The sequence below is a fragment of the Apium graveolens genome, chromosome 7, assembly GCF_009905375.1.
Source record: "Apium graveolens cultivar Ventura chromosome 7, ASM990537v1, whole genome shotgun sequence".
NCBI lineage: Eukaryota > Viridiplantae > Streptophyta > Magnoliopsida > Apiales > Apiaceae > Apium > Apium graveolens.
In genome coordinates this window covers 87,126,513-87,144,668 of record NC_133653.1, presented here as the reverse complement: position 1 = coordinate 87,144,668, position 18,156 = coordinate 87,126,513, and the positions used below count along the sequence as shown (strand labels likewise).

At 34.9% G+C, this 18,156-nt stretch overlaps 1 protein-coding gene across 1 annotated transcript; it reads left to right on the top strand.

The window, feature by feature from the left end:
• Window positions 1-2,679: 2,679 nt before the first annotated feature.
• On the top strand, window positions 2,680-17,804 carry LOC141671709 (gamma-soluble NSF attachment protein). Its single transcript, XM_074478025.1, has 9 exons — window positions 2,680-2,836; window positions 3,896-3,963; window positions 4,117-4,201; window positions 4,291-4,449; window positions 5,207-5,344; window positions 5,795-5,873; window positions 6,481-6,560; window positions 14,669-14,798; window positions 17,465-17,804. Exons 1-9 carry the CDS (start codon window positions 2,790-2,792, stop codon window positions 17,567-17,569), a joined length of 891 nt encoding a protein of 296 aa, XP_074334126.1. The 5' UTR covers window positions 2,680-2,789; the 3' UTR covers window positions 17,570-17,804.
• Window positions 17,805-18,156: the final 352 nt, after the last annotated feature.

Sequence of the window (18,156 nt, the reverse complement as noted above, 5' to 3'; positions counted from 1 at the left end):
AAACTCTGGCGACTATGTTCATGTTACAAGAGAAAATTACGTAATGTAATTGTTGCTTTAATGACATCTTTTCGTTAGAATGACTCCAACTGTCTACCTAGTTAAATAAAATTCCTTTTATTATTGGAAAAGATAGGGTCTGACTTTAACCATTTTGAGAATTTTCGGACATTACATAATCTAATTAAATAAGTGAATTATTTTAATTTACTTAAATTCATAAATATTTCTTAATGTTATTTTAAGTATTCAATACATGAAAATAAATTATTATTCTAAGAATTGTATATGTTAGAAAATTTTAAATAATATATCTCCATAAATTAATAAATTATTAATATATTGATAAATTAATAAATTATTAATTTATAGATATATTAATATTTCAATTAATTAATAAATTTTCATGATCTCAAAGATATTAATTTATTGAGGTTCGTGATTTTTTGAAGTTACTTAGTGATTCAATTTGTATGTTTAATTATGATCTCTCTTTAAATTCTATTTCTAAAACATGGTATATATTTAATAGATAAAAAATTGATATTTTTTATTGATATTCAAAAAATTTGTAGTTATTTTTTTATCTTTAAAAGTTCATATACCTTTTTTATCTTTACTTTATTTTCTATCAATGTGATTTTTTGGCTCTAATATATATAATTAAATGTTAGTTATATCTATTATAGTTTATAATAATTTTATAATTATCATTACAATAGATAATAATGGATTAAATTTTTTAAATAATAATTTTATATACTTTTATTTTAGTTTTCTGTTTAATAACCAATAATAATTTTCAAATAATATTTATATATGTAAAGAAAATACTAATATTATTAAAATTTGATAGTTTTAAAAAAATAACTACCAATTACCTAGTTATAAACCAAACAAATGCTTTTAGGAAATTTAGGATTTTAAAAATTTTAGTAACCTAATTTCATGAATTTTTAAGTTTCATGTATTGGTAAGTTCTCTGTAACTTAAAACCAATAAAACAAACAAGTCCGTAGTGAGTTATTATTTTACTAAGATTTTTCTTTCATTACTTACGAATAACTAACTTACCCCTTCTTTTTATCTCTTCAAGTGCTAACTTTTATTTAATAATATAATATTAGAACACTTTTTTTCTCTGTATAGTGTATGAAAAATATTTTTACACTAACTAATAAAAAAAATATTAAATAAAAAATCAATAAAAAAAATATTGTTAGAACTCAAAATTTTTATTAATATTTTAAATTATTAAAATTGAATATTTTATATTAAATATAATGAATGAAAAGCACTGGTTGCTTTTATATTCTTATATACTATGCGAGGCTATGAGCGCCGAAGCAACCATATATGTTATTTCGATACTTGTTCAACTAGCTATAGACTGCTGGAGCCTATTTAGATGTCATATATCTTCAACTCAGTTGTAGAAAAAAGTGAAAGAAAACTTTTCAAATATACTAATCATCCACAGGGTGGCACAACTCAAAATCTCTCTATATAAACCTCATGCATATTGCAAACATAGCATCCTCAAATTTCTCTCTTCTCTCTCTTCAACACACACACACACACACACTCACAAATGGCCTCTCAGTGTTCATCTACAATGCTGAAAGCCATACTTCTGTTAAGTTTTGTGGTGGCCACAACCCTCATAGGCATGTCTGAGGCCCGACAACTTATCGAAAAACCAGAGGAAAATGGTGATGCAGCAAAAGTGCAGGAGCATGAATCAAATGAAAATGTTGATCATGTAACTCAAAGTTCTGAAGGCTCTTCTCCACCTTCTTTTCCATTTTTACCACCATTTCCCAGGTTCCAAATTCCTGGACTTCCTCCATGTCCACTTCCCACCTTCCCTCTATTTGGTGGTGCTACTCCACCTCCTAGCAAGTAAAAAAAGCCTTGCAGAGAAGAAAGACAAAGTGATGCATGGTTCTTGTAAAATTCATGGTTTTCTTTTACATCTTCATTTGACAGAGTGATTTTAAGATTTGTGGCTAGCTCTTGCTGGCTTTATATTTGTATTATTTTCAAGTGTGCAAATTTGTGTTTAATTGTGGTTATTAATAAAGTGAACATTCCAGTTCTTTTGTTAATTTGTTTGATTATGAGTAGCTTCTTTTTTGAGACCTCATGTTTTGGAATTTTAACTTTTTTCTTCTTTATTAGTGGCACACTTGCACTAAGTGCAAGTTTTATTGTGAAAAGAAATTGTTTACTCTAATAATTACATAATTCATATATTTTTAGCATAATACAAATGTAAACGATCACTAAACGGGACGCAAGACGCTCGAATTTAATAGGGATTCGTGAATCATGACAATATAATGATATGCTCGATCTTTTCAATATGAGTCGAGGTAAATATAAACTGCTTAAGACATTTAAGTTAAAAAAAAAACCCTTATAATGCCAGGATTTTCCCCCAAGTCCGAGGTAATATTTGTTTTTCTCCCTAAAAACATACCTGAATAATGCGTATTCTACCTGATGTACGTGTAGGATGTGTCAACATTTGTTTTATTATTATTAAATAACGCATAAAAAATATTTTATTTTTTAAATGGATATTACTGTATTTATCCGATAACAAATATAAATAACCTGTCAGGTAAATAATAGAGAAAGAAGGTTAAAAGTATAACCCCATTATCCAATAAGCATATTATAAGTTAAACCAAACGCGGCCTTATATAAAAGCATTCAGTTCAGTTTTAGTCGGAGGTGATTTGTTAATTGTTGCAAGTATCAGTCCAAAATTAAAGTGATCAGTCATGGCCAGTTCCGATCCCGAGAAGCTCATAGCTAAAGCTGATAAATTGTACTCTCTCTCTCTCTCTCTCGTTTAAGATGATTTCATTTGAATCAATTCAAGTTGAGAATCACTTGTTCTTTTTTTTTTATAACTTAATTATTTGATCTATGCAATTATAAGTGTATAAGTGTGAACGATGATCATTTCTATACTATTCATATCATTGTAATTAGATAATTTAGTTCTTTTCATGCTATAATAATATGATGTTACCTCCGGTAAAAACAATTTGTAAATACAAGTTTTTTTATTATGTTTTGTATGTGAATTATACAGTAGATGTGTGCTCAAGCAAGCTTAATTATTCTAATTAACCTTTGCGGTTTACTGAATTTCGTTTATTAATTGTTTCGAAGATAGTTAATAAGTTCTAAGCCAAACCAAGAGCATTGCTCAGTTGTTTGAACACTCACATTAAGACTTCAAAACGTTTCTTACATTTCTATTTAAAAACCATTTCATTTGATATGTTCTTATATAGTTATGTTAAATTAGTCACCTTGTTCAGTAAAAATGAAACTTTCCTTATCAAAATTATTGTTCTTAGGAAAAAGTAATATTAGTTCTGATTAATGTTATGGAAATTTATTTTGCAAAGTGCAACATAACAAAATGGTCAAGGCTGCAGAAAATATTGGTTCCACTGTTGTTCAAGTAGTAAAGACTATAAGAGTTTTCATTTGAACTTTTTTCTATATATGTGTCCTATACATGGATGAAAATGGTTACTAAGACTTGACGGACTGATATGAGGTACTAGTATTATGAAAAATTTCAATTGACCTAATTTTGGTGTATTAACCGGGGTTTACATTTGCTTTCGTATTGGTAGAGAGTATATAGCAAGAGTCATCCCTGAAGTGTCGGTGTGAAAAGGAATTGAGTATGTAATTACATTGGCTTATTAAGTTTTTTAGTCATCTACTGATCTATTAGCTCAGCATGGAAAATTTTTGGAATTTGCGTTCTCAACGAGAATAATTTTTTTGTTTGAACCTACAAATCAAATGCTATTGTTAAAGTTACTTCGTGTTCTATGATTGTGTATTTGTAATTTTGCAAAAGGACAAAGCTCAGTATGACAAGATGGAGTGCTGATTGGAAGGGTGCTACTAGTTTATATGAACAGGCAGGTTGGTTGGCTAATTATGTTTCTTTGACTAATTATTATATAGCACTCCTCTAGTTGTTCTTTTGATTTTGTAAATTAGAGAATCAAAAAGAATATAGATGTCAAGTGTATGGTGCTATACACTAATACAAGCAATCCTTATTTTTTATGGCAGCTATAGGGTTTAGACTTGCCAAAAAGTACGAGAAAGCAAAAGTAGCATTTGAGAAAGCTTCAAAAGGACAAGAAATGCTATCCTCGTATCCTCATTATTGTTCCAGATTTTGTCAATTTGATTACTGTCCGTTTGATGTAAATACATAAACTTGAGTCCTTGACAAAAGAACAGACCTTGGGATGCTGCTAAGCATATGGAGTCTGCTGCTGCTCTGGCACAGGAACTAGGCAACTGGAGAGAAGTTGCTGATTTTTATAGACAGGCATCTGTATTTTACATTGAGTGTGGGAGGGCACAACCTGCCTCTGATGCACTTGCAAAAGGTGCTCGGTAGGCATTTCCTTTATCCTTTCTAGTTTGTCCTTTTACTTTCTTTTAAGTCATTCCAGTTCTGGCCGGAATCTAATTTGGTCATCTATGTTTATATCTATACTCTGGTAGATGGTCTATGCTCTGTAATTTTTTTTATTTTTTAAGTTTAACATGGTATTACTACTAAATAATGGTGCATCTAACAGTATTATCAATTTAAAAAAAAATATAGTAGTTGGGTATTTTAAAATATAATTGTAATTGAAATTATGTCAAGGTATTAGTTGCAGTTTAGGTCATTCGAAGGAAGCCTCTTATTAAGAATAAAGGTAAGGTTGCGAAAGATATGAACCACAAAGTTAGGCTGCAGTCGGTACAATCATAAATTTTAAAGTTGCATGCATACCCATTATGTGTTTTAAAAAAACTATTAAAGATTCTATTTCTCTCTCCATTTTATATTTTATTTTTAGTTCTCTCCAATATATATTTTAATTTTAGTAAATAGGAAGGAGTATAAGGAGTACTGTCAGAGATGGAAACACATATTTATGCCTCAAGTTACTAAGAGACAATTTTTTATGTTATGTTATATTTAAGGAGCGGACTAGGAATGTATTAGACTTGCTCTTAGATTTTTTTTAATGTCTTCGGTTCAAAGCTATATGGTATTGACAAGTAACATGTGCAATCTATTTAGATGAAACCAATTTTTCATGTTTTATTTCCTTTTTAAATTGCTCTATCTTATTATATTAAGCTTCAACAATTGCAGTGCACTCGAAGAAGCTGTACCTGATGAAGCTGTTACTTTGTACACGGAGGCTTGTGATACCCTTGAAGAGGATGGCAAAGAACAAATGGCCTTTGATCTATATCGTGCGGCCGCCAGTGTTTATATAAAGCTTGAAAAGTAAATACATGCAACTTAAATATGGACACTTTATTGCCAAGTACGGTAGCCTTATTGTCATCAGGATGTTGCAACTCGTTAGGTTTAAAGTTGAAAGGAAACAGCTATAGTTTATACTTTTCTCCTCGCTCTTTCCAGTAAAACTGATCAGACAGTTTTAAAAAAACAAAAATTCTTTAGGGTAATACATTACCAAACATGGTCTGCTGCTGAAGTAATTTAAGATAACTTGATTCAAGCAGGGTTTCATCAATCGATTATCCCTTATAGCTAGAAGCATGTATGATGCCAGCTAAATTTGTTGCTAATCCTAACTTCTGACACTAAGATCACCTTGTCTGCTCTTTCCTTCCAAGTTGATGATCTATAATATAGAAGTCATTTGTTATTCTTATTTATTATTTGTCCACTAGTTTGGTCAAGTTAATATGATCTTTTACATTTCATAAGGTATACGGATGCTGCAACTTTTCTTTTAAGGTGGGGCTTATCGGCTGACAAGTGCAATGCAACACATAGCCAATGCAAGGTATGAAAGCTATCTGTTTTTCACGCTTTAACCCTATCTTGGCATTATATTATCTTTCCATTATTTGAGGTCTACATTTCCTTCTTGTGATGATAGTATAACAATCCTGAAGCACATTTTTTTACACATGAAATAAAATTTAACTAATTAGTAACCAACTATATTGTTTGAGTTAAAGTATTTCACATGTCGCTATTTCTGTACCTGGTTCTGAGGAAAAAATTTCTAGTTTGTTAGGCAATGAAATTTAGGTATATATCTCATCAAAGCCTTCTTTACTGGGTCAATAATTAAAGATGCCAAAAAAGTAGCGCTTATAATATTTCTTAAAGACTTATATCCTAGGAACCTTTTAACTAGTTGAGCATGAAGATGACGCTTTACTCTTAGATTTTGTAAGCTCACCAATATGTTCCATTTAAATACTTGCTGAGGTACAGTTATCTGTTTCTGCGATTTGTTATGATACCCTTAGTGGTAGAAAGGCTTTCTTCAAATTTTATCCTTAGTGCTTGCAAGTATATCTTTCTTCGTTTTCTTTTTAGATCAAAGTCCAATAACTTCTCTTAGACATGGAAAACTAAAAGTTTTTTTATTTTGAATACAGGCATATCTCAGTGCTATCATTGTATACCTTTATGCCAATGACTTCAACCAAGCGCAGAAGTGTTACAATGACTGTAGTCAGTAAGTCAAAGTTCTTTATGTTTATTGCACTATGTACTTTATGATGAGATTCCTTTCATATCTTATCTGTGATTACTTATTAATTTCTAAAGTATGCTGTTTGTTTGAGAAGGTTTTTCCTCATTTACTTCCTCAAAACATGATTTATTATTTATTTATTTGCATTTATTGGTTTGATCTTGTTAGGCAGTTATGCAATATTGTTTTAATAAAACCCAAAAAGAATGGGTTTCTTTTTTCTTCCGTTTTCAGATGTATTATGAGTTGTGACTTTCTTTCTTGCATACTATGAGCCATGTTCACTTGCATTGTGTATGCTTTAGCTCTTTTGTGTGGGGAACTAGGTTACAGTCTTTTTCTTAATGAAGGGACCATTTTTAAGTAAATGTAAGGAGGACGCGTGAAGAATGCCCCAGGCGTGAGTCCTAACTTTAAAAAAATAAAAAAAAATAAAAGGCGCAGGGATGGACTAGACGGTTAAATTTAAAGAAATATTTAATAACTTAAAATCTGATTTTTTTTGTGAAATTGACAACATTCGATTTCTGATGACTAAACATATGCTGTGAAATCTTGATTCTTTGTGGTATTAGTTAATTTTAAACTTCTATACTGATTGATTGATTAACTAAGATTTGATGCGGAGTCTCACAACTATTGTGATCGTCACTCTTATATCAGATAAACTGCAATCTCTCAAAATGTACAGCCTTTAAGAGGGCTTGTATGTCGAGTCTTCAGTTGTGCTTGACACTCCTTTTCCACTTTCACAAAATCTCATCTAGTTTTCATAGTCATCTTTAGAAGAGGTCTTGCTATGTTAGAGAAGTTCACAAAAAATATGGGCTTGTTAGAGAGAAGCGGGTTTAGATCGTTCATAATGTACATTGTAAAGAGATTATAAATGCTTAGGCTGATCCTATTGTGGATTCAGTTGGACTGTTGCAGAAAACTAATATACAAGTGCGCGGTAGTCGGTGAACATCAGGATGTATGCCATTTTCCTAATTTGTGACAGCTTTCAAAAATTTCTCTCAGTGTGATCTCAACTTTTAGATATATTATAGGGTGTGACTACAATTTGAACCATACTCATAATGAGAAGTGGGGAATTAAAATGTTCCGCTCTTTTATTTATGACACCATGTACTATTGAGCACTTTCCATTTAAGTGCACAAAATTTGGTTCTCACAGTCCGCAAGTTCTCAATAATCCCTGATCATATTAATATATTTATATAATATATTATATTTGCACCAATCAAATTTTAGTTAAATGCAGCTTAGTATTAGTTGTAATTTTCATTTATGTAGCAGATAATTAGCTTTGTTTGCCTTTTTACACTATGTTCTTTGGTCAGTCCAGTCCTAGTGGTTGGAAGCTTGTATGGAAAGAGTTATTATGCAAAATAAGTTATGAAGGTGGACTACTGGACTGTGAATAGTGACTACAATGGCATTGATGCTTTTAAATAAATGAAAGAAGAGATATAGCCCAAGGTTCTGAAAATTGCAAACCTTTTAGTAATAATATTTAGGGATATGCTTCTTAAGTAGTTACTATATTATCTAGTTTGAATATTCATTGTTATATTATATTACTATACATATGATATGATATCAAATTTTGATATAATGTAAAGGGTACTGGTCCCTAACATTCGACGGTTGAAACCGGATATGTGGAAAATTTCTGCGAAAAGAATGAACACTGGATATTTATGTTAATGCAGGGCCACGTCACTCTATGTGCGCATAATTATTTTTAGGGTTTCACCTATAAGCGGAAAATTTCCGCGGGTATATGGTCTCTCTCTATATAAAAATGTATTATTTTCTATACATGTTTTTTTTATAATTTTACATTTGTAACATTTTAGCCTTTAGGACAAAATCAGGTACACAAATGGATAGGGGGACCTTCTAGGGATTAATCGGGAATTTCTTAGGTACTGCGTGTTGCATTTCTAGTCTATAAAAATCGAATTCTTTTGTACTTGGTAGAAAATGATTCTAGATTTTGTAGCACCAGTGCAATGTAAGCTGGCTTTCATGCTTTATTGTTTTTACTTTATGTTTTCTTAGTAAGGTGCACGACTAATGGGAAAGTTTGTTATACATCGCACTCACCAGCCCATGGACTTAAAGACATATAGCAGGCGTAAGAAAACGAGTGAAGACAGTCAAGGGGCAAAACAGTCAAATGAGAAGTAATAGGTGGACTAAATTGAGAAAAGAGAGATAATAAATAGAGGAAGGAAAAGAAACAGAAGGAGGGCCCACAAGGAAAGGATAAGAGGAGAATTGGGGAACTAATTAGGTTATTGATTGCTTTTTTTCATGTTTTGGGAGAGAAGCTTGGTCTCTCGAATTACCCAAGCCAATTTTGTAATATTGGAGTGCTTTTTACATTATAAACAGTCTATTATTATTAATTGAGTTTGTAGTTTGCTTGTTCTTGTTGATATCTGCGAAATAGTGCGATAGTTTAGTTGTATTTGCTAGGGTTTGGAGTCATATACATCGTTTACCATTTCAACTGGTATCAGAGCACGAATCGATCCTTGGTGGACCTATTGCTGTAAGGTCAGACTGATAACGCGTAGAGAAACAATGAGGAAATGGAGTCATTAGTGTCTCGATTGGAGGGGCGAATCTCTCGAGTATGTGAACATCAGGAGGCCCTGATCTATTCAGTGAAAAATGATCAGGAACAGTTCCAATATGAAGTTCGTTCGGCGTTAAAAACATTCAATTCAGTGGCACAACCCACATTGAAGAAAATGGAGTTGATTGCAAGCCATGGTGAGTCATCGATTCGGGGTGCAGCTAGGACCCCTACTTTGGGTGTTCCAGTTGGAGGATTGTTTGGCAGCCCAGGAGGTGAAAGGAATTTTCAGAATGGAGGAGGACCTGGCGGGACGATGGGAGGGGGATGGAGATTTTGGAAGTTGGATATGCTGCTGTTTGATGGTACGGACCTTGATGGGTGAGCGTTGAGGGTTGAAAGGTATTTTAATTTTTACCGTTTAACAGAAGAAGAGAGGCTTGAGGCGGTGGTGATTGCGTTGGAAGGAGATGCCCTAAAATGGTACCAATGGGAGAATAAACGACACCCGATACGACGTTGGGTTGATTTAAAGGGGTTTTCACAACGACAATTTTGTCCAGCCAGTGGTGGCTCTCTGTATGAGCAATGGTTATCAAATGTCCAGACGACCACTGTGGGTGATTATCAAAGGAGATTTATAGAAACCGCAGCCGCTCTTGACAGTGTGAATGAGAATATCTTATTAGGTCTATTCTTGAATGGCCTAAAGGATGATATTAAGGTCGAGGTGCGTATCTTGAATCCCATCAGTCTAGAACAAGCTATGGAGTTTGCAGTGCGAGTGGAGGAAAAGAACAGAATGGTAGGATTGAAGAAGTCTAGTTGGAGCATGTTTCGAGCTGGGTCTTATACATATTCTTCCAAGGGACCGAACCAATCTACACTCTCGTCGTATGGGTCACAGACCAGCCCAATGTCAGTTCGCAGTGGGTTCTCAGGAGGAGGGGAGTCACCAGGGCTTACAGCTGTATCTAAATATTTGAATGGGGGTCAGAGTAAGAGCACAGGAGGAGAAATACGAAGGTTGTCAGAGAAGGAATTGCAGGAGAAGCGTTCAAAGGGCCTCTGTTTTCGATGCGATGAGAAGTGGAATAAATGCTATAAATGTCGAAAGAGGGAGTTGAGCATGCTGTTAATTGATGAAGATGGAGATGATAGCTCGGAGGAAGCAGGCAGTGACCCCCCCCCTTCTCTCACTGAGGAAACACCAAGTGAGGTACATGTCCAATCCGAGGTCTCTTTAAATTCAGTTGTCGGTTTGTCAAGTCCAAGAATTATGAAATTAAGGGGAAAAATTCCGAATAAGGAGGTGATAGTATATCGACCTAGGGCTACACATAACTTTGTGTCGCTGGAAAAAGTAGCAGCCCTGGGATTACCAGTCACGGAGTCGGGAGGATTTGGAGTGTCCTTAGGGAATGGGGAGGCCATAAAGGGGAGTGGTGTATATGAGAATGTAGTTTGGATGGGGATGTAGTAATACAAGAAGATTTTCTGCCATTGAAGTTGGGCACAACAGATATTATATTGGTAGTACAATGGCTTGAAAAACTGGGGGCTGTTGTTACTAATTGGAAGTCACAGATCCTGCAATTCAGTGTTGGCGATAATCTGGTGACATTAGTTGGGGACCCCTCTCTTGTGCGGTAAAAAATCTCTCTTGTTACGAACAAAACAATTAGGAAGGAAAAACAGGGGTACTGTGTGGAGATTAACAGGCTGGAGAAAACAAAGAAAAAGCAAACAAACAAGACTGACTTTGAGGTTCCATCATTTTTGACTGAGGTGGTGCAGCAACATCAGGCCTTGTTCAAGGAACCAAGTGGACTACCCCCAAGCCGAGGGCATGAACACGCGATTTGTTTGAAGGAAGGAAGGAATCCAGTTGGGGTACGCCTATATAGGTACCCCCAGTTTCAGAAAGATGAAATAGAAAGGTTGATAAATAAGTAGAATCATGAATCATCAGGGCATCCACTAGCCCATTCTCTAGTCCGGTGCTTCTTGTGTGAAAGAAATATAATTCATGGCGTTTTTGCATGGATTATAGGGCGTTGAACAAAGAAACCGTTCCTGACAAATACCAATCCCCGTTATAAACGAGCTTTTGGAAGAGTTGCACGGGACAAAATTTTTCTCTAAGCTAGAACTCAAGGCTAGGTATCATCAGATCTTGGTACGTCAGGAAGACACCCACAAAACAGCATTTCGCACACACGATGGACATTACGAATTTTTCATAATGCTCTTCGGTATTATGAATGCACCAGCGACTTTCCAATCATTAATGAATGACATCAGGCCTTTTTTGAGGAGATTTGTGCTCGTCTTTTTCGACGACATTCTTGTGTATAGCAAGACAGAAGCAGAACACAGGGCACATTTGCAGCAGGTCCTGGGTACTTTGGAGAAGCACCAGTTGGTGGCAAATTTTAAAAAATGTGTATTTGGCCAAAGTCAAGTTGCTTATTTGGGTCACACTATTTCAAGTGTGGGGGTTGCAGCCGAGGAAGATAAATTAGAGGCTATTATGGAGTGGCCAACTCCACGCACCTTGAGGGAGCTGCATGGATTCCTTGGACTCACCGGATACTACAGAAAATATGTAGCTGGATACACACACATTGCACGGGTCTTAACTGATCAATTGAGGAAAGATAAGTTTGGATGGACAGAAGAAGCAACCATTGCTTTTAACAACTTGAAACAGGCAATGATTTCTCCCCATGTTCTTGTTATGCCAGATTTTGTTTAGGAGTTCGTGCTGGAAACAGATGTTTCTGGGTATGGGTTGGGCGTTGTGTTAATGCAGCAGAACAGGCCCATTGCGTACTACAACAAATTATTAGGTCCTAAGGCACAACTGAAATTATCTACAAAAAAGAATTAATGGCCATTTGCCTTGCTGTGCAAAATTGGCGCCACTACTTGATGGGAAGGCACTTCGTGGTAAGTACCGATTAACAAAGCCTTCGTCATTTAACTCAACAACGTGAAGTGAGGGGAGATTTTCACAAGTGGATGACTAAATTAATGGGGCATTTCTTTGAGATTCAGTTCAAAACTGAAAGTTCAAACAAAGTGGCGGACGCTTTGTCAAGGAAACAGTGGGAAACGTATTGGCAGCCGTGGTCACGGTCTCAAGGGTGGACTGGTCTGAGCTTGTGGATGAAGTACAACACGATCCATTGTTGAAACAAATCACAGCTGACTTGGAAAATAATCAGCAAGAGCACAAGGGGTTTTCTTTGATTGAGGGTCGCCTGCTGTACTAAATTTAAAAACCTCTTATTACATGAATATCATTGTACAGCAGTGGGGGGACATACAGGTGAGACTAAGACCTATCTACGGTTGAGTGCAGAATGGTATTGGGTCAGAAATCGTAAGGATGTCATCATGTACGTGCAACATTGCGTAATATGCCAACAAAACAAGTTGTCTCAGAAATCTCCAGCGGGGTTGTTAAAACCATTGCCACTGCCAGGGTTTGGGAGGATGTCTCCATGGACTTTATCGAGGGCTTATCACATTCGAAAGGGGTGGACACAATCTTTGTAACTGTGGATCGTTTGTCAAAGTATGCACATTTTGTGGGCTTGAGGCACCCTTTTACAGAAGCTACGGTGGCCGGGGTTTTCATCAAAGAAGTAGTTCGTTTACACGGTTTTCCAGCTTCTATAATTTCTGATCGGGACAGGGTATTTTTGAGTAATTTCTGGCGCGAGCTCTTCAAGGTACATGGCACGGGCTTAAAACGCAGTACCGCCTATCACCCACAGACGGATGGGCAAACAGAAATTGTTAATAAAACATTGGAGACATATCTGCGATGCTTTGTTGGAGGACAACCCCGCACTGGGGCTAAATGGTTAGCTTGGGCTGAATTTTCCTATAATACTTCTCCCCACATGTCTGCTAAATTCACCCCATTAAAATTGTTTACGGACATGACCCACCAACAATCAATTGAGTGGGGAAGGGGCGGACGGTTGTGCATAGTATTGCGGAATTATTACAAGAGCGATACGCTGTGCTTGATGGTTTACACTTCAATCTGCTGCGAGCCCAACAGAAAATGAAACTTAATGCTGATTTGAAGCGCAGGGATGAGAGTTTTGCAGTGGGTGAGAGGGTCCATCTCAAACTGCAGCCGTATAGACAATGTTCCTTGGCAAAGAGGCCTTTTGAAAAGCTTGCTGCTCGTTTCTATGGCCCTTTTGAGGTTTTGGCAAAGATAGGACATGTTGCCTATAAACTAAAACTGCCAGATACAATTAAGTTACACCCGGTGTTCCATGTATCCCAACTCCGTCGTGCAATGGGACATGTGCAGTCTTCTCCTTCTATTCCTCCTGAGCAGCTAGCTGAGCCCTGATTTGGAGTTGCTTGTGGCACCTGCAGAATTGGTGCAAGTTCGTCGTGTAGGTCTTGGTCAAGACGGACGATTGGAAGTGCTGTTGAAATGGCAAGATTTACCAGACTTTGAGGGAACCTGGGAGGAGGCAGCAATGATCAATGATCTTTTTCCTGATTTTGACCTTGAGGACAAGGTGCGTGTTTGGAAGCGGGGTAATGTTATACATCGCACTCACCAGCCCATGGACTTAAAGACATACAGCAGGCGTAAGAAAAAGTGTGAAGACAGTCAAGGGGCAAAACAGTCAAATGAGAAGTAACAGGTGGACTAAAATGAGAAAAGAGAGATAACAAATAGAAAAAGGAAAAGAAACAGGAGGAGGGCCCACGGGGAAAGGATAAGAGGAGAATTGGGGATCTAATTAGGTTATCGATTGTGTGAGTCTTGTTTTTCATGTTTTGGGAGAGCAGCTGGGTCTCTCGAATTACCCAAGCCAATCTTGTAATATTGGAGTGCTCTTTACATTATAAACAGTCTATTATTAATTGAGTTTGTAGTTTGCTTGTTCTTGTTGATATCTGCGAAATAGTGCGATAATTGAGTTGTATTTGCTAGGGTTTGGAGTCATACGTTTAGCATTTCAAAGTTTATCTCCCCAGAAGCCAAACTCTGTTGGAAATAATAATTCAAAATTATTTGTATTGTATTATAAATTTATGTTGATTAGGTTGTTGAACTAGTTTTTGAATAATTATTAGATAATGCAGTGTTTGAAATTCTAGATTAGATTTTATTGGGATAGGGTTATATTTGTAGGTGTGTTTGTTAGATGTGTAGCCTATATAAACAGGCTTACGGAAAGTATTTTGCAACTCATGGCATCTGACAATAAAATAGTTTTGTTTTAGTTTACTTTTTAGTTTACTTGTTATCAATTATCATTTATTTATAAAAATCTAACAGACTCGTCTCCAAACTTGCCAAAAGTCTTTGCGTAACAGTTTTTTTGTGTGTGTTCAAGGATTGAATAGTAAATATTGTACAGAGTACAGACATCTTCAGTTTGTTGAATGTTAATACTCCTAATTTCATACAGTAGTAGCTATTTCAGTTGCTGATTAGGCTCTTCTTTTGCAGGGTTGATGCTTTCTTGAGTAGCGATCAAAGTCGAAGTGCAGCTAAACTTCTTTCAGCATACTTTGAAGGCGTTGTTGAAGAAATCAAGTGTGTAGCTAAGTCAAGCACTATATCCAATCTTGATCATGCGGTAAGTCGTATTATTCTATTTGTCATCTGTTCTGAACATACATTATCCATCTACATGCCATGAAATATAAATTTTATAATATTGATTTGGTGGATCTAATATGGACCTATATAATTTATCTTCGTACTGTACAATGGCTATTTACATAATCAAACAATGAGGAACTTTTGTATATATCTTATAGTGATCTTTTTAGATTAGTCTTTATAAAAGTGGCATCGTCCTAGTGATTTATAGCAATAAATAAAACTACCATTTTTTTGTGGAATTGGCCCACTACGTACCAACTGATTAAGTATGAATTTATATATATCCTGCAGAAGAAGATGAACCTTATAGTTGATACATTGTAATTAGAAAATATGAATTAACTTCTTCAGTGCTTACAATATAGAGAGATTAGTCTATTTACTACCTTGAAAACATTACTTTTCAACATTATATTACAGAAATGTATCTACATATTATTTATCACAGAAATGTATGTACATATTATTTATCAACTCTAACTTTAAAGCTGAATTGTTAAAAGCTGGCATCGAGTTCTTGACTTTAGCTGACCGACTCCCTTCACATAATCACATTCATGGTTGTTTTTTCGACGTCGGCGACTAGTCGACAAGTCAACATGTGGGAAAAAGTCGAGTCTCGACTTGTGAGTTTGAAGTCCATGGGCTTTACCCGGATCCGACCTGGAACCCGGCCCGAAACTCGACCAAAAACCCAACTTGATAAAAAGAGTTTTTTAGATTTAAACTTACATTTTGTTTGTCTCAAACACAAAGATCCATTCAGCGCCGACTTCATCTCATCTCCATCTCCATCTCTGGCCGCTCTTCCTCATCTTCTCCGGTAAGTTTTTCTTCGTATCTTCTTCTTTTCTCTCTTCATCTCTTCTGTCTCATCTTCTCTCTCTGTTTTGTTTCTTCTTCTTTTTCCAATCTTAACCTCTTCATCTTTTTATACTTTTTTTTACGTTGTGCGTATCTATATACTTGTGTATATATACAACAAAAACAATTTTTAACTTTCTTTTTTAAAGTTTTGATTTTGATTTTTACTTTAAAAGTCAAAATAATATGATTTTTATTCTTTACATCTTCGAAATAATTTCATTTTTTGCTGTAAAAAACAAATTCCCCTTTATTTTATAATTAATTAAACAAGTTCTGAATTTTAATTTATTACTTGTTTTTTCAAAAGCAAGTTATCAATATAATATGTATTCGATCATCAAATTTTGTCCATTTAACTCACTATTATTAAATTGCACTGCTAATTTAATCATTTGTACACACTCTGCTGCAAATTACAAAATCAAAAAATAATCCTCTGCAACTTCACTGCTACTGCTTCACTCTGCCTACTATTGCTTCACTCTGCACCACACAGTACACACACTACTGCACCTCTACTGCACCTGTATGCCACCCGAGGATAATACTGAGGGAGAAGGAGATGGAGATGGAGATCATGATGATTCCGAGATGGATGACTATGATGCATGATTGTGTTTATTTAGTTGATTCAACTCTTTGATTATATTTTTATTTGCTTAGACATGCTTGACTTTGGTTATTTGAACTTGTTATCTATTAGTTTTTATTTGAACTATGGAGTTGACTTGTGTTCATTTTATATTATATATTTATTATTATTCTAACTAAGAGTTGCCCATATCCTGAGATTATTGTGCAAGATTATGTCAACAAGCACATTGCATACTCTCAGTTGCTCCTAAAACTTTAATAAGATAGAACTTTCATTATTATTATTTTTGGTAGCACAACTTATTAAATTTTTTGCTGGAATAAATTTCTGATCTCCATTCGTGAAGAGCAGAGTTTGTGCAATTTCATTTGAGAAAATCACTTTGCAGGTTGTGAAATAATATACCGTGCAATTATCGAAATGAGTTTTTTTAAATATTTTATGTTACGAAATTTAAAGTGAATTTCATTAAAAAAATTGATCAATAACATTTTCATAAACATAAAATTAGACCACTTCAACATATTTGTTTTGGACCGAACAATCAAAATTGTGGGGACTGTATTTTAATCTCCTCCATTTAAAAAAACAAAATAGTTGTAGTTTATAAAGGAAAGAGTATATAATATTAAAATAATTAATATTGTATATAACAAAAATTCTGTGTGCGAAGCACGGGCTATATTACTAGTTATTCTAAATATATGTATCTTGACTATTTGTCAACTTTTACGACTAGTCAGACGACTTGTCGACTAGTCAATTCCAAGGTACCCGGGCGCCGAGGCTCGACTTGTCGACTTAACAACCTTGATCACATTTAGCTGAGACTGATCACTTGAATCTGGTCATATCGTCTTTAATAGCAAATTATAACGACCCACTGCATACTTGCACAATTTACAAGTCCACTTCTTTGGTCCTGGTGTGTCGCCTTTAAGTCTTTAACATGTAATAGAGATTCCAATTCATCATTAAACCATCACCCATATATTTTGTTTGTAAGAAAGTATGAATAGCAAAATTACATGACAATTTTATAACATGAAGATACATGGTAGCTAAAGATCTAGAAGATCCTTTGGATGTAAATTTTTGTTAGGCCAGTCCTTGGTGAGAATTATCTAGCAAACTTGGTTTTTGGGCATCCTTAACTTGTATTATATTGGTGATAGATCATTAAGCTTGCCAGAAAGCTACCAACAGGAGATGTGGGCGGATTAAAGAGCGAGGCTGTAAAGGAGCAAGAAGAGCCACTAGATGAAAATGATCTCACTTAGCTTCTCATGTTGGCACCATTGATAAACAACCTTTTACCGGAGAAATCTGTATACTTTCATGAAAAACAAAATTTGTTGGTTTCTGTACAAAAATGCTACTAGTTGACAGAATTGAACACTCAATGAGTTAATAGCATTACTGTATGATGTTAGTTGATGTAATATGCAGTTACAAGAAGCTTGACATGAAAGGGTTTGTTTGAATTAATAATTTTATATATTGGTTTGTTTGTTCCGGTTTTATGTAATGCCAAATGTGAAGTTCCATTATAACTAAGTTTCAGTGTGTTTAAGTTATTAATTAGATATATGAACCGAACAGGATATGAACAATGTTATTACATGGTTACATTTCAATCAACTGGACAGAGCAGGCAATTTAAAACAGTGCCTAGCACCATGAAGGGAATGCACTACACACACACAGCACTTGATACTGAATAGCATGATAAAATATCATCTCACACGATATGTGTAACTTGCCCAAGAACTTTCTTCAACAGTATGCAGAACATTTAAATTACATCAACTCGAAATGTAATAGGTTTTATATGTATGTGGATCTTTATTTTTCCCTCGACACACAC

Bases quoted from the DNA above. Each gene is read 5' to 3' on its own strand.
- LOC141671709 (XM_074478025.1), top strand. From the start codon at position 2,790: ATGGCCAGTTCCGATCCCGAGAAGCTCATAGCTAAAGCTGATAAATT. The intron at 6,561-14,668 runs GTAAGTCAAAGT...CTTCTTTTGCAG, and splicing joins TGTTACAATGACTGTAGTCA to GGTTGATGCTTTCTTGAGTA. The intron at 14,799-17,464 runs GTAAGTCGTATT...TATTGGTGATAG, and splicing joins TATCCAATCTTGATCATGCG to ATCATTAAGCTTGCCAGAAA.